A 21,724-nucleotide genomic window follows, 5' to 3' on the forward strand; every position below is an offset into this window, starting at 1 on the left:
CATTCTGCTGAACTGAAACAGACACAAACATAAAGTAAAATACAGACAAAGCACACAATTGCATACTGAAATACACATATTTGCGAGTGTTTCTGATTTACAAAACAAGAAGGACATTTAATGTATGCAAGCAGTTAAAGGAAAAGTTAGCAGAACTAGAATATCTGTACTCTAACCATTAAAATGATGGTTAAGTGGTGGGAACATGAGTACATGTATTGACACAGTGTACTTAAGTCCAATTCTTTCATTTTACTTGACATTTTAATTGATTACTACAAGTTGTATTTTTAACACTGTATCATTATTTAAAAGCTTGACTTATTAACAGATGAAGATTGTAAATACAAAAATTGGTATTGTCTTATAAAATCTCATGAATAAATAGAAAAGTATTACTTATACGTCAGTAGTCATAACAATAAAATCCCAATAATTTCATATATATCCCTGATTGGAAGGTGGTGTGTGTGTGTGATTGTCCTTAAATTTCTAATAATGTTTTTACTTAGACTATTTCACATTGCTGCATTGCCGCTTTTATTCAACCCCAAAATAACAGAATTTAATGGGTCAACAGAAACAGCACTAGCATACTGTATAAGCTTTTGACAGCCAGTTTCCTGTTTGTACACCCAGGCAACATTAGCTTTTTTTTGTAGTGTCGGCTACCCGATGACAGTAAGTTCAATATTACTCTCCAATATTAATCTCCTTTTAGCTCTGTGTTTGGTCTCCACCAAGTCCACCAGCTCTTTAACTGATAAATACACAGAGTTCACCAAGTATCACAAACTTTGTCTGTCTGCTGCCTGGTGCTGCGAAATTTACAGCTGTTTTGTAGCCTTTCTGCTAAAAACAACAACAACAACAACAACAACAACAAACAGCTAGCTACAGTGAAAACGATAAATACCAGGCAAAAAAGAGAGAAAAAATGCTGCAAAAACAAGTGAAAACTATCAAATGAATACATAAAACCTCAAGAAGCACATTTGAAAACACACATTCAGTTGTAACTTCTCAAAAGTACTTGGGAAAAAAAAAAAACATTTTTGAGACTCCCCCCTCCTTCTTACTCATCCTTATGAGTTCCCTGTCTTTTCACTGGAAACAGATGTCTCTAAAAAGACAAGTGAACCATTTCAAAAGATTAGATCTGCGACAGCAAGGCACCTCTAATCTCCCTAATGAGTGTCAGCTTGGCTCCATAGCAACATACAAGTCTTGCAATCAGTGTCACTTTACCTGCCTCTTGACTCAGATATCAGAAACAAATGCACTGATAAGCAAAATGTATCACCAGCTGAGGCGAGCATATAGGCTTAGTGGTGACGCTGTGTGGAAACAGGCTCAGTGGGATGTTATGCTGCTTGAAGCATATCATGAATTCAAATACAGGATCCGTGCATGGTATGTCAAAAGGCTGCAGGAACTGTGGTTGCAGTTACTCTCGAAGGAAATAACCCCTCGATAATTCACGGCTTATGTATTGCACGCTGCCGCTGATCTTTGATCCAGGTGTAGATATAAAATATGTGACTGGGTGTGAAACGGAGTACGATAGATCAGGTCACCCGTACTCCAACAGGATCTTAAACACACCCTTGATTAATATTATCACGGCTTAGGTATTCAGCAGATAAAGGTGGCACGCACAGAACAAACCCAACGAGGGGCTGTGATTTAGATAAATGCAGAGGGCTTGGGCTGAAGTTGCGTAATAAGCTACATCAGCAACTTTAAATGAACAGCAGTCACTGTGGCCAAAGGTAAAAATGGTGTAACGTCAAGTACAGTCATAAAATCAGTCGACTGTAATATCAGCTACACATGCAAAATATATCTTAACTTTATTAGCATTAGCCACCATAAGCTATACCAAAAAAATACACAAGGCCCATGAGAGTGCTGAACTGAGTCAGGGTGTGTTTTGTTGCTGGTCAATTTTTAATTTGTAACAGGAAGCTTGTGTTAAATTATCCCTTCAAATGGGATATAGTCTCAATTTAAAGTCTGTTAAACTTGTCGCGTCCTGTTTGTTTGGTGCTGCACTCTCATAGTGTGTTTTAAATTGTGACCTGCCAACAGACTGCGGGGAGAGAATAAGCATTACGCTAACAACATATCAGAAAATAACATTTATGATTAATATCATACATGCTAATGGACAAATAAATGTAATAAATATTCAAATATCATAGTAGTTACCTCTGAAATGCAGGCAGTGTTACCGTAGCATTTTTAAAGTTCGTTTTTTAAATGTTTTTTTTATGTTGCACAAATGAATTCTCATCGTCCTTCTGACCATTTCCTTTCTTAGGTCAAAGGAGAGGCCACACCCCGCAGATATGTCTGTTCCACAAATCAACCTGTGATTAGGATAACAGTAGTAAAACTCAACTTTGAGCAGCAGTTATCTGATAGAATATGTTTAGACAAAAGACAAGCTGACTACACTGTACCTCTAAAAACCAAATCAAAGAAAATCTACTCCAAATTAAAAAGCAGGATCTGATTTTTTAGCAGATATATGTGTCATTCAGTAAATAGTTGAAATAGTTTATTATGCAGTTATCTCAATCCCACAAAAATCTGGATGAAAAGGTAAATAAGTATCTCTCTCCACTGCTTCATTTGACTGATTTGATTATTTGAGTCCACCACTTCGATGATTGTGTGACAGTGGTTGAAGACTTCGGATGTAGTGACGACTCCCTTTTGAAAATGATTCCGGTGCTCTGTAATCTGATTCCGGCCAAAATGATTGAACAACCTGGGCAAATAAACTTATGGAAAGATAAATTGGACACCAACAATGTTTCCATTACCGAGACAGGAAAGACCGGTTCCCTATCAATTAACCTGCGGTGTCCTTTCACTCAGCATACACAATGAGCTTTGTCAGACCTGCACGGTCAATGTATCCCTACATGTCTTTCTTTCATATGAAATATGAGAATATTCTTCAACAATCACAACACTAAAGATTTTATTTGTTCGAAATTGCAGTGATTCGTTTGAAAGAAATCAACAGAGGTCAAATTAAAGTTAAAGAAACACATATCATGTCGACGTTACCAGTTTGGTTCTTACCTTGTGTTGTGCCTGGTGTGGTAAAGGCCTGGCTGTGTCCTACAGGTTGTAGAGAGGGATTAATGAAATTATGTATGAGATGAGTATTAATAAATTTCCGCTGCCTTTTCCTCCCTATGTGCAAGCTGGAGTGTGTGTGGCGAAGAAGACTGGATGTATTTGTCTCCACACCCAGGTTTGAACACACCTGCAATTTCCTGTCTTGATATTTACAATACCAGAGCAATAGATACGCCTCCTCTACCTGCTTCCCGGTTTGGATGTAGAGATTGTGGCTTGATTTTAGACTGAATGAAAGTCCAGACGTGCAAAATACAAAGTGATAATATTCGAGAAAACCAATAACAATTCCTTGAGATGGTCTCCAGCATCACTGGAAGCTGTTTGTGCTTTAAGATGCCAACCGGAGTTGTGTTTATGTTTGACTTGAGCCCTCGGCAGCACAGCGGGCATTACAGGGGCCACTCGACACCAATTATTCATTTCACGACTGTAACAACTAGCAGATGGGGGAATTGGGCTCAAGGAGCACAGAGTGGTATTGGAAAGGAATCAGAGGCTCTCTGTGGCTAAATCTCTCATTCTGTGCCTACTCACACAGACACTCGAGGAAGAAGGCTTGACATTATTGAAGGTTTACAGCTCTGGGCTTTGATCTCACAGTGGAGAAGGCATTGGCAGCTTGTGTTTACATTTGCCTGCTAAATTTGAAGATGTATTAACACGCTGTATCGAAAGTGATTTGCAAAATCTTATGAAGTCATAGCAAGGAATTCTTTGCAAAGTATGGATTGTAATACTAAACCAAAAAAATTTATTGCATGTAACGATACAAGAGAAATAAATGTGGGTTGGTTGCTTTTATAGCGAAGGATCACCTTGCCTCAAGAAAATGTCAGATCCTGTATATGAGAACTCAAAAGAGCCTGCGAATGTGGACTGCTTTCATGGAAGCAGCCTCCTTAAACAACTTGAAAAATCAAAGCTCTCAACATGACCAAACCCTGCATTTGCTGGTATCCCAAACATTTTCAAAGTCTGTGAACAATCTGTCAAGATCTTTTATTGTGGGTTGCAGTCAGTGCATGAATCATACATCAGACTCCCTGCTGATGTTTTCTGTTCAAGGATACATCTTTTACATTTGTCTTGTTGTTATATAGTCCACACAATCCCTGCCAGGGAATCGGAGGAACATAGTTACATAACTAACCCGGTTTTCTTGTTAACCAACAGCTTAAAAATGAACAGGCTGGATTTTTTTCTTACCTTTGACCATAACCTTTCATTCCATGATTCAGTACGGGACTCCATCGTGAAAATAAGATCACTTAAACAATGTGGCGAGCTTCAGTCCCAACATGTCTGAGGGGACAAAAGGAAAGCTGAGAGGAAAAGAGAAAACAAGAATTGAAAGAGAGGAACAATAGGCTCTGTAATGCCTAATCCATTGCTGCAGTTAAATGCCTGCTACGTAAGCGGAAGCTAAAAGTTCACATCGAGATATCACATGAAACTAAGCTCCCCTTAGTTGCACATTAACCAGCTTCCATCCATATAATTAAGGCAACTGCAGACCACTGGACCCTGCAGACGATAGACCTCAGTAGAGTTCACTTTCAAATTTAAGTGGTTAGTTCAGGACTACAGTGACCTTGAATACAAATGTTATGATAAAGTGCAATAATATGAATCGGTTATGACTGATTCTGAACAATGGTAACAACCAACTGTCTTTGTCTGCTCTGTATCCCACACCGTCTCTGTCAACTCTGGACTGAGGTGTACGTATTATGTGAGAATTACATATATGGATGCCACATCACTTTATGATACAATATTTGCTTTAATGATTTTTTTTTTTCCCCCTTTAATTATACAGTGAATAGTGCACATTTTATGCCTGCATTGAAACTGATGAAGCAGTTTAGATGTTTTGGATCTGAAAAGCTCGGTATTAATAAATTATTGCCGTGTCTTTAATCTCCACTTTAGTACAAACAAAATTTTTAGTTTTTGATCAACAGCTACACTTCAGAGGTGTGGTTCACCTGTTAATGAGATAATCACCTGTTAATGCAAATCAATGCTTTGTTCATGCCATTCCCAGCTGTTGACTGTGGCTTCATATAGATATATTTTTGCAGCTCGGCAGGTGTGCGAATAGTGGTGTGTCAACTGCTGGGTTGATTTTCACAGAGCAAAGGTTTAGATTTATAGCCGATAACTGATCTAAAATGCCTGATAAATTGGTCCTGATCTTAATCCCGTGTTGCAGTTTGGGACGGCCTGTTATGTAAACTACTGACTACAACGTGACAGCAGTCTAATCTTAGTGTGGATCATTGTATGATATTGAATAGAACATAAATATATCAGCAAATCCTTTAGAATTTATATTCTGAATTTCTACACTGAAGATTTTTGAGGATACTGCTGATGTTGAATCTATTCAATCAAGGTGAAAATCATTTCAATTATGAGAGTAACAAGACTACAGGTCGAACCCTGCGGCTGAACCGTGTATGAAAAGCGAGAGGGCGTTTAATTTGAAATGGACAAAGGAAGTTATGGCATTTGGCTGACTGATAGTGTCTGCAGTAGTTCTCTCATGTGACCAACACAATTAGGTTGTATTATCTGATTTAAGTTTTTGCATGAATTCAGCAGGCGCTCTGGATTTTTTTCTTGAAGGACAACCAACCTTCTTGGCTACAATGAATACGACTTTCATGTACTTACAGAAATGGCGTCAGAAGTTGTGGGTTCAAACTTAATTGTAGCCACAGGAGTTTTGTCGACGGGGACGTTACATCGACGCTCTCTTTGGTCCTAGACTGCAGTCAAGCCAGCCTTCACTTAGAAAAAATACAGTCAAGCCAGCACCCACTCAGATGATCACAATCTGATCTTGATTTTTTTTTTTTTTTTTAAATGAAAGACCTGTAAAATGTAACTTATCAGCCACATTCTCTATGAATTCAGATAAGAATTAAAAACACATCTACAAACACACACAAATGGTCTGAAAACAATCCAAACAAAGACAACAGGTAAAGTATATTTAGTAGGATAAACTTGAGTTGAGTAAATAAGTTTGTGTCCTCTTTGTAACCTTTTGGAGCCAGGCTGAATTTACTGTAAGGCAGGCAGGCAGGCAAGACTGGAAACAGGAGAACGCCACATAGTGCCCTCTGGGTAATGTAGTTTATTTAAGATAATTATAAACCACCCAGGTACCCTGATATAGAGAGGCCAGAGAAGACTACCAGCCCTCTTCGAGGACCGAGCTGAGGAGAACTGCAGAGCCGGGTGATGATTGTCTCTGGGTCGTCACTTCAGGTGAACCTTTTACGAAAAACATGGTCATTTGATTAACTCTTAACACAGTGTTGGTGATTAAAGCATCTTCAATTTTTGTGAAAGTCATTACACTGTGAAACACACTGACAGTGTGCAAACTTGCAACTTTAATAATGTACAGTACGATTTCAACAGCATTCTTTACAATGCACCCAACACCCTCTCCCCAATAAATAGAATTTCATATAATCTAAGCTAATGTTTCTATTTTCCTCAAAAGTTGAACATTTATTGGTGGACAGTGATGTCATCACAAACATTTAATCTTTTTCAGTAATTAAGCTGGGTTTCAATGTCTTCAAGGATCATCAATTTACAGTCACTGTCAAAGATCTAATGATCAACAGTCAGTCACAAATCACATTGAATTGTACAAATCATTGGCAAATTTTACAATTCAATGCTACTAAACTCAAAATCAAGGTCATCCATCAAAGTCTAACAGGCTAATTTGAAACATTTCTAGGATTACTCTTTCGAATAAATGACAGTTACCAAAGACTCATTTCCAACTTCAATTTAAAGATTTATAGTTAATACGCTTTTGGAGATTTGAGTAAATATGCGGCATAAAAATGTGAACCCCACAACCTGACACAACAAAATCAGCACAGTAATGAAGGCACTTCATTCTGTTAGAGAAGATAAATCACAGTTGCTTGAACAAAAAGTCAAGACGAGAAACAACAGCCTGCATAGCACTGCTCAACACAAAAAACAAAAACAAAACGTCACCCAACGTCCTGGGAAAAAACACCAAATAAAACAAAAACAAAACGTTGTTCTGTGTATTTGATTGTTTTTGGTAACTAAAATATTACTTGATAGGATAGTAAAACCTCATCTCTTTGATAGAAAAATTACTTTATGTATGTCTTGCTCTTAGAAACATTTAGTATGTACATACAGTAATATAACCTTTTGTCAGTAATATAATCTTTTGCCAGTAAGAGTCCTGTACAAAGAGTCCATGATTTCTCTCGGTTTGATTATGACCAGAATATTTGCCTGAAACCCTCCGACTGGGAGCCGCGCTGGGACTCCCATAGCTGGTGTGAGGACGGGAGCCGGGCTGGAGGGCCTTGGCAGCGAGGTGAGGCCTCTGTTCAGCGGGGCTGAGGCAGGAAGGAGCAGCTGGAGCTGCCGTCTGCTACCTGTTTCTCAGGCTCTGTAACAGACTGTAAACGTCCTCCTCTTTACCGAGACCCTCAAACATTGGAATCAGGTCCAGCAGCTCCGTGTCCGTCAAGTCGTCAAACCAGGACTGCACTGGGACCTGTGGAGGGAAAAGGAAGTGGTGAGAGGTTTAATTTAAGCGAAGGGAAAGGGATCAAACTCAGCTGACAGGTAATGCTAAAGTGTTACGTTATAGGTGAGGAGCTGATGCGGGTTTTGTGTAAATAATTAATGAGCGAAATGCATCAAAGGCACGAAGAGTGGCAGCAGCTCCACCAGGCATGTTCTCCTTAGAGGAGAGGAATCTCATAAAACTGGGAACGCTGCCTCCGGCTGAAAAACAACACGGAGGATTAAAAACCCTGAAAATGTCTTGCAGATATAATAATTTACATTATTATCAACTTCATAAGTAACTTATTTCTGCTCCACCACCGTGTTTTAGATCAAGGCTTTTGAATCCTAAATCTGCACCGTCAGGAATCAATTGTCATGTCACCAAAATGTACCAACCAGCTTCATCTTCTAACTTTATTTTCCATTCTTAGGGTTCATGTGAGAAAGAATGGAAATCTAAATATTTGGCAATTTCTCGCAACCTCAAGATCAAGTGAACAAAAACAGCAATATTCCTGGGTTAAACATGGAAGAAGGACTCTCGGGTAACAAAAGCAGAGAGAAGGAACACAGCATTTTCTCATTTCTGTGAATTTCTAACAGATTATATTTTTTCAGCTGCCTAAACAGAACCTCCAGCCTCCCCCTTGCCTATCTAGAATAATCCTTTGATGTACAAATATAAAGCAGAAACGGAGGGTGTCAGTAATTCGGGATAATGGAGATTTCAGGTCAAAGTGACCGGAAAGGAATGACTTACTGCATTCTCAGGGTGGAAGATGTAGGAGGCAGGTGAGTTGTCTATGATGATGACTTTACTGAGCTCTCGGCCCAGCCGGCTGAGGTCTTTGACGTAGTTTCCTCTGTGGAAAACACAGGATTCCCTGAAGAGCCGGGCGCGAAACACCCCCCACTGGTCCAGCAGGTCCGCCACAGGGTCAGCATACTGAGCAGAGCAAAAACCGTCAGGGTGATACAGAGAATGCGTGTAACCTTTAATGTGACTGTCAAAGCAGTGTTTATAAGCCGGAGAAGCCACCTTGGCTAAGCTCGCTGTAAAGAGGACACATTCAAACAACTCCCCCATCTTCTGCAGGAACTCGTCCACATGGGGCCTCTTCAGCACGTACACCTGAAACCAACACACGCAAACAAACACACCTTTAGAGTTCTGCTGCTGGGTTTCAGACCGCACTACATTTTCGGGAAGCAAAATGTGCCCGAAGCACCGAATATCAAACAATACAAAGTACCAACAATTCTGAAATCTCCTCCTTTAAATCATTTAGTTCAACATTTTTCTTAAAAACATGCAAATTTTAGTTTAGTATTTAAGGAAAGTTGTTGTACAGCTGCTTGTCTTTATAACAGCGTGCAACATTTATGTAGGTTGTTTTCCTTTATTAAATAAAAAATTATATAAACTGGGTTTCATCAAAAAATAATGCATCATGTGTCAGTACAAAATTCCAGATATTGGATCTAGACTCGTAGCGCACATTTTTGAAAACCACCGGTCAACACTTTGTGCTCATATCTTCCATTTCTGCTCGTCTTCGTCCCCTTCGTTGGATCTCTGCTGGTTAGTTGCTGCCCCCGAGTGCAAGTAATCAAGCATAGGCCAGAGCAGATGCAGAAAGCCTATCCTGGATTACTTGAACCCGGTTACAGCTACAACACGACTTCCTCTGCTTCAAACAGGACACAGAAATGAAACCTTCAGTGTAAATAAACAACAAATAAAACAGAAAAGGGCACTTTCTGACTTCAATTTTCTCTTTTCACACACATTTTGAACTGAAGCGAAGAGTTTCTGCTGCTGCGCACGCAACAGCATCTTCAACACGCTTGAAGGCATTTGTGGTGACACAGTCACGTCACGGCTCATCTGTCTTTACAGCCAGCGAGGGCTCCAACGACACAACGGATAAAGCAGGAGCAACTAAATTGTTTGAGCTGTTCCACTTTGATTTAGCTGTGAGATAATACGGAATAATAAATGCAGAGGAAAAGAAGACGAAGCTAAGGACTCCATGGGAACTCTCATAAATTAACACATCTTATTCAAGCCCACTTCTGGAAGTCCTCCACTTCAGTGCGGTGTTACCTGATGAACAGTGCCATCAATCTCCACTGGAACGATGAAGTCTGCATTACTGATAGGCTGCAGGAAGAAGACAAGGAAAAGGTTTAAAATCTTGTATTGTGTTTTTTTTGGGGGGTCGCAACAGTACAATCCTACAAGGAAACAGCCGAGCCACATGCCCACATGTTGGTTAAAAAAGAGAGCAAGGTGAAATACTCCTGCAAGGTGCCCGAGGCAAACGATGAAGGCTTTAAGCATTGTGTGGTTCCCTCTGCTCCAGCGCTTCACATCTCGGTGTTAAATAGAAACCAGAAGTGAGAATTGGGGGGGGGGGGGGACCTGGGAGCTGAACAAGATGACAGACGTGAACGCGGACTGGAGGAGTGCTGCCATTTTCTCTGCGTGACTTGTGTCATTTTTAAAAGCAGGAGAGGGGAGAGGTGCAGGAGGTAGAGGAAGATAGATGCCAGAGGGGTGTGGGTGGAAGACGAGCAGAGGGCGAAGAGACGAGGATGAAAGGATTAGGTAGGAGGCACAGCGGTGTCATTTCGGAAAGGGAGAGGAAGAAAAATAGGCGACAGAGAAAAGATGTTTGTGTGCGTTCTCAGAAACTCAAAGGAAGCTTCTTTTTTTTTTTTTTCTCCTTTTTTTTTTCCTGTAAGAGCTCAGCTGTCACCTGTTCGGAGAGCTTGTTGTACAGAAAGAAAATAATAGAGGATTATGTAGAAGCATTATTTTAAGTTGATTGCAATTCACCTTTTTAAATTGTAAGAATAGAAGCAAATCTGCAATAAAAACATCTGTTTTTGGTGAAGTAATGTTTAAAAAATGTGATTTTTTTTTTTGAATACAAAAACATGCTTTTTTTTTCTTTCTATATTTTACAATTCTGTACTGAAGTCAGATATTAGTACAAAACCAATGTAGTAAAGAAAAGAGTTTGAAGGCTACTTCACCAAAATGTGTATTATTAAGGGAATAACCATAACAGAAAAGTACTTAAATCACATGTTGCTGCTTAGCTACTGCTTTAATGCTGTAATTTAACAAACTCAACTACTGATGTTGAAGATGTTGAACTATCAGCATTCATTTTTCAACTCCAGAAAAAAAGGTCAGAATAATGAATCCATTAGCTTTGTCTTAGATTAGCTGCTAGCTCGAGTGTAGTTAGCCTACTGCAATTTGTTTTTTTTTTCTTCTGTTACGCGTGTCCTGCTTCCTTTGTCGTTTTTCTTAATTACACATTTCTATGGCATAAAAATGATATGGCAAAGCATATAAAGGCCATTCTGATCTTAACTCAGCTTAAGACCAAATATGTTGCTGCATTTTAGCAACACTTTATTTTCAGTCTCCCTATTTAGCATTTTGTGTCCGTATATAAATACTAAATAAATGGTTTAACACATTGTAACATGATTTTAATCAGATGGAATATATGTTTATTTGGCAACAACTATAACTCATTCTTTCGAGGAGGTTATGAAGGTTATAGTAGTACACAGCTGTAGACCAATAACATTCTTATAAATTATAACTGTTGACGAGAGCTGTATGTTGAGAAAACACTTGCGCGTTTCAAACCATTTATTTATTATGTATTACTTTATGCTGCTTGTAAATGTGAAATAGGGAATCAATAGTTTGCTTGTTGTCTTTTCGGCGCAGACTTGTCCTCAGGTGTTACAATGATGCGCTCCTCTTTCCATAAAACCACTTAAACATTTTTCAATGAACACTAATGTCACCGTCTTCAAATATACCTGCATCCCCAGTGTTTGTACTGTTGCCTTCAGGCATTTAACAGTTAAACAGTGCAGTTCAATGCCATCCAGCAGAGGGGGTGTTTGCTGTAGGAATGCTAAGCACAACACTTTGACCTTCCACATGTCACCTGTATAATCGGCCTATTAGAACTGTATTTTAATCTAATAAAACCATTATTTGATTTCTTTATGTGACGCAAGAGTGAGTCCGCTCACAATGAAAGCCTCTCATGTCCCCCAAAGACAGATGGGAGTCGTTGTATACATCAGGGTTGCTATATTCAGCCTCGGCTAATGGTCCCACCAGAGAACATGACGACTGAAGCTGACTGAAAACAATGAAGGAAACCAGTGACAGGCAGGGAAGAGAAAAACAGGCTATCGCAAGGAGAAAGGAAGGAGAAGAGGGAGACGCACAGATGGAGGATGAGATGCAGAAACAGACTTGTCTCTGCTCATCTGACTATTGCTCTTCTGCTGAATCACTCCATCATCTGAAGACTGAACACACAACAGCTGCTCATCGGCCTGCTCTGTAATGAGCCCGGATCAGAGACAACCAGAGATATGGAAATGGAGGATGGGAGTGGGATGTATGCGAGAGAGAAATGAAGGTTGAAATGAAGTAAATGTTGAGGAGGGACTGTGTTTGTTTTATGATCTCTGCTGAATCAGAGTCGACAGGGTTGACGGAGATAACTTATTCTTCTGGTTCAGCGTTTGCTTTACATATACAGTGGGTACGGAAAGTATTCAGACCCCTTTAAATGTTTCACTCTTTGTTTCATTGCAGCCATTTGCTAAAATCAAAAAAGTTCATTTTATTTCTCATTAATGTACACTCAGCACCCCATCTTGACAGAAAAAAACAGAAATGTAGAAATTTGTGCAAATTTATTAAAAAAGAAAAACTGAAATATCAGATGGTCATAAGTATTCAGACCCTTTGCTCAGTATTGAGTAGAAGCACCCTTTTGAGCTGGTACAGCCATGAGTCTTCTTGGGAATGATGCAACAAGCTTTTCACACCTGGATTTGGGGATCCTCTGCCATTCTTCCTTGCAGATCCTCTCCAGTTCCGTCAGGTTGGATGGTGAACGTTGGTGGACAGCCATTTTCAGGTCTCTCCAGAGATGCTCAATTGGGTTTAGGTCAGGACTCTGGCTGGGCCAGTCAAGAATGGTCACAGAGTTGTTCCGAAGCCACTCCTTTGTTATTTTAGCTGTGTGCTTAGGGTCATTGTCTTGTTGGAAGGTGAACCTTCGGCCCAGTCTGAGGTCCAGAGCACTCTGGAAGAGGTTTTCTTCCAGGATATCTCTGTACTTGGCCGCATTCATCTTTCCTTCAATTGCAACCAGTCGTCCTGTCCCTGCAGCTGAAAAGCACCCCCATAGCATGATGCTGCCGCCACCATGTTTCACTGTTGGGATTGTATTGGGCAGGTGATGAGCAGTGCCTGGTTTTCTCCACACATACCGCTTAGAATTAACGCCAAAAAGTTCAATCTTGGTCTCATCAGACCAGAGAATCTTATTTCTCATAGTCTGGGAGTCCTTCATGTGTTTTTTGGCAAACTCTATGCGGGCTTTCATATGTCTTGCACTGAGGAGAGGCTTCCGTCGGGCCACTCTGCCATAAAGCCCCGACTGGTGGAGGGCTGCAGTGATAGTTGACTTTGTGGAACTTTCTCCCATCTCCCTACTGCATCTCTGGAGCTCAGCCACAGTGATCTTTGGGTTCTTCTTTACCTCTCTCACCAAGGCTCTTCTCCCACGATTGCTCAGTTTGGCTGGACGGCCAGGTCTAGGAAGAGTTCTGGTCGTCCCAAACTTCTTCCATTTAAGGATTATGGAGGCCACTGTGCTCTTAGGAACCTTGAGTGCTGCAGAAATTATTTTGTAACCTTGGCCAGATCTGTGCCTTGCCACAATTCTGTCTCTGAGCTCCTTGGACAGTTCCTTCGACCTCATGATTCTCATTTGCTCTGACATGCACTGTGAGCTGTAAGGTCTTATATAGACAGGTGTGTGCCTTTCCTAATCAAGTCCAATCAGTTTAATTAAACACAGCTGGACTCCAATGAAGGAGTAGAACCATCTCAAGGAGGATCAGAAGAAATGGACAGCATGTGAGTTAAATATGAGTGTCACAGCAAAGGGTCTGAATACTTATGACCATGTGATATTTCAGTTTTTCTTTTTTAATAAATTTGCACAAATTTCTACATTTCTGTTTTTTTCTGTCAAAATGGGGTGCTGAGTGTACGTTAATGAGAAATAAAATGAGCTTTTTTGATTTTAGCAAATGGCTGCAATGAAACAAAGAGTGAAAAATTTAAAGGGGTCTGAATACTTTCCGTACCCACTGTATAAATACCTACATATCTATTTATAATCATTTACAATTATGGGTCCAAAGCTGTCCAGGCTCATCTTTTGAAATACTTCTTAAAACCATTTTTATCTGTTTTGATTTTTAATAAGTTAAAGTTTTATGCTCGACCCTTTGATTTTGTTTTATATACTGCACGTTACCTTTGATATCTGGACAGTAATCCTTTGGTGAAATAAGGAAAAGGGGTTGCATAAAAAGTCTTTTAAGGCTGAAACTACTGATTATTTTAATCTGTTATTAGTACTCGATTAATGGCTTGGTAAGCCTCTACTAATTTGCATCATATTCAAGGCAACACTTTTATCGTCTTGTTTTCGTCCAACCATTACTCCACATTCAAAGATATACCAAGTACAAAAAGATTATTTATTATCATGGAAGATGATGAAAATACTTACAACTGAAATGCTGTAAGTAGTGATTTTTGAATTCAAAATAGTTTAAATGGCAAAATCTTGAAATAATATACTTTCATCCAATCAATTGACCGATTGTTGCAGCCAATCTGTACTTGTGCGATAACTTTTTGGACAACAATGTGTTTCCTACTTCTCGGCAACAATTTTGACCTGAGAGTGCCATTTCTGTGAGGCCCATAAATCACTGCTTTCCTGTTTGGTGTGGAAGCAGTGGATGAACGACTGTATATTGCCCAGCACAGAGCGTTGACGTCAACTCCTTCCAACACCTTTAAGATCAACAGGAACACCGACTGCACTTCATGTCTTACAGCCTGCGTCAGCGTCTGACCTCACTAATTTTCTTGTGGCTGGACGGGATCATATCCCTGCGGCCATATCCCAAACTACAGCGGAAAAGTATCCCAGAAGAGGGAGTTATTTATACCATTTTGGAATTAGATGTTTGGCAATCACATAAAGGTGTAAAGTTCAGGTGTCCACATGTTATGACTCTTTTCTGAGAGGTACTAAACGAAGTTACTCAGATTACTATAGAAAATATTGTCTATCCTTTGAGCAACTTAATCCCAGAGCAGGACCAGGAATTATCTCGTCATCCATAACATGCAGGATAAAGCACAGAGTACGTGATGTGTTATGCAATGTTTCTTTTTTAGTCTACGTCCATCTGTGTATCGTTTGTGTCCCCTGTCGGTTGTGGCTGTGTTTCTGCACTAATTGTCAAATTCCAGTGTTAATGCGTGCATTCGAGAAATAAAGTGCTTCATATCTTGAATTAAAATGACCTCCAAACAGGAAATCCTGCAAGGGTTGGGAACGGAACTGAAAATGCTGCGTGTGTGTCGCTTTGTGTCTCCCTCTCTTCCTCTCCCAACTGATTTTCATTCATTGCTTTACCCGAGTCCATTTCATTGCTGCATACTGATCTCTGAACTAAATTAATTTTGATGGACACAGTACACGGTGTGTGAGTTTCATCAAAAGAAAAAAAAAAGAAAAATAAATCTCCTGTGTGAGTGTCTGGTTTTGGCAGAGGAGAAAATAAAAACCCTTCAGACTGTTAGAACACATCCAAGATTTCTGCGAAATTCATCCCGCAGCCGTTCAAGGCAACCGTACACTGTACTGGACACACCCTTGTGTGAGGCTGAGCGTGCGTGTGTGTGTGTGTGTGTGTGTGTGTGTGTGTGTGTGTGTGTGTGTGTGTGTGTGTGTGTGTGTGTGTGTGTGTGTGTGTGTGTGTGTGTGTGTGTGTGTGGACCTGCACTGCTGGCATGTGATCGTAATGGGTGGGTCAAAATATAGCGCGTGTACATTTTTCTCTTTCTTTACTCAAAGTTTTTCCTCTGCAGTTATTTCAATTATAACCTGCTCTTCTTCACAGCTAAATAAAAACTAGAGCACAAAAGATTTCTCCTCTACTTTGTTGTCCGGGTTTTTCATTTCAGCTGCACTCAAGCTGAGGACAAAGGCACTCGGGGACAGATACAGTACAAACAGGCATAATGAGATCAGCTGGGGCCGAGGCGGAGCTGTGCTGAAGTGGGTCATGAGGTGTGCCAGGTGTGTCAGTAGAGGGAACTTTTGATGGAGACGCACAGTAGTAATTAACACGGACAGTTTAGCGCTGGCCTGTATATGTATCGGCCTTGAGCATCTATAACAGACCATATCTTAAACTTAAACAATTCTGTGGGGTAAATGGCCACTTTAAAACCTTTTTTAAGATACAAAAACAAAACAAAAATCTGTAAATCTCTGTCATGATATATATATATATATATATATATATATATATATATATATATATATATATATATATATATATATATATATCATATCATACACACAAGATATATTATATGTTCTTTTTAGAATATAACATTTTTCAGCCTTAACTAACCAGCTGTTTGAGATATTTGACTAATATAATCCTATCTGACAGTCTAGTCTTATCCTGTACGCAGGCCCGGTGGAAAAACACAAAAGGATTTACTGTTTGCTACAAGTACAAGCACACAATCAAATAAAATGCCATAGAGTCGCCATAAAAACAATCTAATACAACGACAAAAGACTATGCAACACGTAAGCTGCTTGCTAATGAAAACCATGCATCTTCCAAGTATTACAAATTATAAATTTAAAAGTTGGTGTTTAAATTGAATTGAAGTTTTTAAGTGTCTAATAAAATAAGTGTATAACTACATGTAATCCTCCTGATAACTTAGGTGCAGGAGAGTTTGACACAGGACTGTGTGGGAGTGGTTTGATCACATTTGATTGGTCGAAACCAAACAACCCACCAACTGTTATTAAATTGTATTATTATTACTGATTGAGAAATGTCTTGTGAAATCGCCAAAGCTGTTTGTATCCATGTAGGAGTTCATCATTCATAGAAAGAAGCCGACTGAAAAAATGTCCCTCCTGGCCTTTAACACATTTTTCTGTGTTAAGATCATTCCTGTACTTCTTAGTCCAATAAAACACAACTGAATCAAAGAAAAAAAAAATGCAGTGCAACAAGGCTTTTACCTGTTCTGCCTATAAGGGACACTTGCACTACATAAAACAGTAAATCCACAGTTAAGCCTAAAAATATGGTTCAAAATATGGTTTCAAAGCAGTCTGGCAACCAATGTTTGTTAAAAACCTAATGTCCAAATATATCGTATGGGTCAATTCATCAATGATAGCCATGTGGCTTTAACACCTTTTAACACCTAACAGACATTAGTTCAGTATAAACCATAATTTAGGAAATATATGGATTTCACAGGACAGCAGTAAACTGTAGATAATCCCCTGCTTATTAAGTGGATTGACTAAAGATGAATCACATCCCCCCCAAAGATGTACTAGTTGCTATGCCAACACCTTCTTATAGTAACAGTTAGGTCTCTTGTCTTGCTCTCTCCTGTTGTAACTGCTGTTTAAAAGCCATAATACCTTCAAGGATAGAGATGCTGGAGATTATGTGTTGCTCACTAGTGCTAACAGAGCTCAGCAACATCTCATACTAATTGTCCTCATATCATATTCACACCAAAGAATGTTTCAGGATTTATTCCGGTGTAATCCAACGGTCCCCCCCAAAGAGTCGCGTAATAACAGAAAGACACAACGGAAACATAACATTGTTCATATGTGTGCTTTGAGTGTGTGACGAAGAGGTAACGCAGCGAGGCGCTGTACCTTGAAGGAGCTGTGTACGAGGGTTTCGTCCAGGTCGATCACCACGCAGTTCTTGCCATAGTCTGCTATACTGACCTCCGGCAGAAGGAACTTGGCTGGAGGCTGCAGAGACAAAACACACACATACGCACACACACACACACACACACACACACACACACACACACACACACACACACACACACACACACACACACACACACACACACACACACACACACACACACACACACACACACACACACTTTTACAATGCTGTGTATATATAGATGAGCATTAGAGGGAACAGACTGTAACACACACCCACACACACTCACACTGAGAGTGTGATGGAAGCTCAGTCAGAGTGTTGGACATGATCACTTTGGCTGCTTCAGTTGATACTCAAGAAACACTTAGCAGGATTAATGACCTGCAGGAGCGACTTCCTCAGCTTCTGTGGAGGTTTGACTGTACTGCTGAGACATAGATTGATATGTTGATGACATGGTATGAGGCTTATCTGTGATTTTGGTTGTTGTAATATTACAGGTAACCACAGATGTACTGTCTTATACGCTTGAAAAACAATTTGAACTGCCTTGTTGTTATTGTCTTTTATTCAAAAAATATATTGTCTTTGTCTTAATATGTTATTTTCAATGTATTTCTATGCCTCTTTAAAGCCCTTTAAATCCCCTTCGGTCTGAATGGTGCTAAATGAACTTGCTTTCAATGTACTCTTCTTTTTTTTCCCTTCCTAATAGCGAAATTTTGGGGGAACAATTTGGTTTGAATATCATTTATATTTTACATTTAACTTTTAAACAATAAATCGTGAATTTGCTCAGAAAATGTAGAGACATGGAGATTGTTTTGACATAATATGATATCAATGACTTATTTTGCAGCCTTAAATTGCATTAATGAAGTGGCCAAATTGTATGAAGACGATTGACTTGTCCATCGTCTGTCATCATCGCTAACTGTCTCTGCTTGACCTTGACGTCTGCGTTGCCGATGCTTTCTTCTGCATATCACCGACACCTGGATGAAACCAACATATCAACAAGAATTCATTCTGTCAAAATAATGTGGCATTTAATGTCTGCTTAAAGGCCGTCACCTGTGAAGAATTATTTCTACAGCTGATAATATTTTAAATAATTGCCCTGCGTCTGTTGTTGTACTGTGGTTCCTCCTGATATTTTCTGTATTACATTATGTTGACTGAGTCCTGTGACTGTGATGCCTTCAGGGACAGCGGGGAAAAGGAGAAAGACTTGTGTCCTCTACCAAGCGGGCCTGGGGTGACAGACAGGCACGGGGCAGATGGTCTCACTACGGGGGAAACACACACATACGTCCATACGCGCACACAAATCTATACAGAGGTGAGGAACAAGGACTCCGTCAGCCCAACTAATACGCACACTCCCCTGCTGCTGCTAAGTATGCCAGGCTTTTTCTGCATGTATGTGTGCTTTTGTGTGTTTTGGGCGGGCAGACTGATCTCAGACCCGATTTATCATGTCTTATCGCATGCTGATGTATCACAGGAAGAATTCCCTTCACGCAAGGACGCTGAATGGCATCCTGTCAGGCCGTGATGAATGTGATTTACACATACAGGTTGAACAAAGAAAGAGAGACTCACTGGGACCTTGACATTTTCACCATGCAGCTGCAATGTGTTAAAAAAAAAAAAAAAAAAAAAGAAGCTACTAAAGCCTCAGCCAGGGGGCGCTCTCCCAAACTGATTACATTCAGCCACAGCGTACCATGCTAGCTTACAGGAAATGGTGTCACTTGATCAGCATGAAGCTGGCAAATCTAAAAAACAGACATATTTAGTCTTTTGGGAGGAAGAGTGCAAATGGAAATTCCACCATGTCCCCCCTATGCCATCAAGGTCCCGATATAGCATGTAGGTCTCATAATGGGACATGATTTTCGAATATTCAAATAGTCGTTAGTATATAGTGAATTTTTAATCAAAATGTTCAAAGCCAATTTCGAAAACTGTTACTTCTGGATATCACTTAAGTGTACCATTAAATATAGAAGAAGCACTTTGAAATCAAATTAATTCATCATGACTGAACTAAAAATACCTCTCACTGACAGCAAAAAAATAACTTTTTTCTCATCATTTTACTTTTTTTGTTTCTTCTGTTAGGCAAGTCTCGGCTTCTTTTCTCCTCTGTTAACATTCCCCGAACTGCACGATTTAATGTCTTTTACCAATTTTCCTTTTTCTGTCTGTTATGTGCAGACAAGCGAAGACAAAAAAAAAAAAAAGATCTAAGACTATACAGACAATGATGAAAAAAGTAAAGGACATACATAACTGCAAGTAACTGTTTCATGTGTTTCTTTGGTTCTCAAATTCAGAAATAAATGTAATATAAAAATATAAATACAAAAGAGTATGGATTACATTGATGTGTTTTGGATGTGGGAATTTTATTGGAAGAATGTTCAGACTACTGGTTAAACAAAGTGCATTATAAAAATGGGTATTTTATTGAAGTGCTTGCTATAATCATATATAGTATTTATTGTTTATTTACAAAACTATGTAAGAAAGTATGTATTATTGAGTTAAGAAGTTTACAAAGTACCATTACACATGCTTAAAGTTATAACTACATTGCTAACTCAAACAAACGGTTTCACATCATAAACAATGTATTGTCAATTATCTGTTTATAAATACGAATCAGGGAAGATTCAAGTTATGTTATACTATATATATACTAGTTTTTGGTTTTGTCATTTAAAGGTTTCATTGGCAGAACTGGGTATTGTGCTTTTTTGCATTAAGATAAGCAATCACTCAGGGACGTCTTTTTGTTTTTGTACTCTATGACGTTGCTTTTCACTCTGCGTTACAGTAACGAATGACGCAGGCGTGACCTATCCAGGTCAGCACGAGTTATTTCAGTCGCCCCTCAGAGTCCTCGCCTCTGACCCTCCTGGCAAGACAAAGAGCAGACCTCATCGCCACATGCATTTCCTGCTATTGAAGGGAGGTGTCTGCTGGGTGGTGTAGTTTAACGCTTGGCTGCAATGTGGGATGCTGCGAGTGTGAATATCCAAAATTACAGAAAACCACAGGCACCGCATGGATTCCAAAATAGTTAAATGAATTGCAGTTGCAGCACAAACAAAGCAAGGACCAGATGATTCCTCCTTTTTGGTGGATGATGAAGTACAAATCGCTGAAACCGAGCCCGCTTCTTACGGACTAACAGCAGTTCATTGACCAGTGATTGCATAATCACAAAGTAACCTTTCTCAATACACACAAACACCTAATTCAATCAAGTCTTTTGAGGGCAAGTCATCCATTTGTTGACCCAAACTGTGGAAGCAGAGGTCTGTTATGAGATTCAGTCAATTTAATCTAACACGGAAATCAATCTCTTGTTCTTTTCCAATGATGACACTACAGAAATGGGAAAAGGACACAAATAAGTCATATGATAACAAATGGATCTGAATCACTTGTTTCTCTGAGTGGCATGAGCGGAGGGTAAGCAGCACAAAGGAAAGCCTGGAAAGCTACATGATCATAGGAAAGGGTCCGTGCAAAATTTCATTTGGGAGCAAAGAAAAATCACCTCCGTGTCAACAGCCACATGCCGTTAGAATGATGAAGCACAGCAAGCAGAGGGAGAAGGTTACTGTGATGGAGTGAGATGAAAAAAAACCAACTAAAGATAATAATACATACACTGGGTATGGGGATGACCTGGACCTGGTCACACTGGAGAAAATAAACACAGAGAAAGAGAAAGTGATTGAGAGAGACGGGGTGGAAAAACAAGGAAAAAAAAAGGAACAGGGAAGCAAAAGAAAACCAGTGAGAGATCGTTGCGAGAAAGAAATCGACAACATCAATATTCTAATCAACAAATGCACAGGGGGAAAGGAGGGAGAGGGACCGAGGAAAAGGACATATAGTACACGTGGTGAGAGAAAGTGAGAACAACTTGCTCAAAAACAAACAGAGCTGCCATAGTAACAAATACGGCTGGCCAGAAATCCAGCAACAGTACAGTGCTGGGAGGGACTGTGGGCACCGACCCAGCTTGAAAATCAGCCTTGCACTATAACAA

General features: G+C 39.7%; 1 protein-coding gene across 3 annotated transcripts in view; it reads right to left on the minus strand.

The window, feature by feature from the left end:
• Positions 1 to 6,543: 6,543 nt before the first annotated feature.
• The window catches only part of ctdspla (CTD (carboxy-terminal domain, RNA polymerase II, polypeptide A) small phosphatase-like a), a 35,477-nt gene continuing 20,296 nt past the window's right edge, over positions 6,544 to 21,724 (minus strand). Inside the window, exons 3-8 of one of the 3 annotated variants that reach the window (XM_069703566.1) lie at positions 21,340 to 21,372; positions 17,622 to 17,723; positions 9,860 to 9,916; positions 8,792 to 8,884; positions 8,513 to 8,698; positions 6,544 to 7,735 (exon numbers count right to left, since the gene is read on the minus strand). In XM_069703566.1, the coding sequence (XP_069559667.1) occupies positions 7,610 to 7,735; positions 8,513 to 8,698; positions 8,792 to 8,884; positions 9,860 to 9,916; positions 17,622 to 17,723; positions 21,340 to 21,372 (597 nt within the window). In that variant the 3' untranslated portion in view covers positions 6,544 to 7,609. The remainder of the gene's footprint in view (positions 7,736 to 8,512; positions 8,699 to 8,791; positions 8,885 to 9,859; positions 9,917 to 17,621; positions 17,724 to 21,339; positions 21,373 to 21,724) is intronic. The other 2 variants (XM_069703568.1, XM_069703567.1) reach the window with 2 other exon arrangements.

Source organism: Brachyistius frenatus, unplaced genomic scaffold (genome assembly GCF_029030835.1).
Source record: "Brachyistius frenatus isolate BFR_SWC_R1_liver_20210118 unplaced genomic scaffold, ASM2903083v1 Contig_47, whole genome shotgun sequence".
In the NCBI taxonomy this organism is placed as follows: Eukaryota; Metazoa; Chordata; class Actinopteri; family Embiotocidae; genus Brachyistius; species Brachyistius frenatus.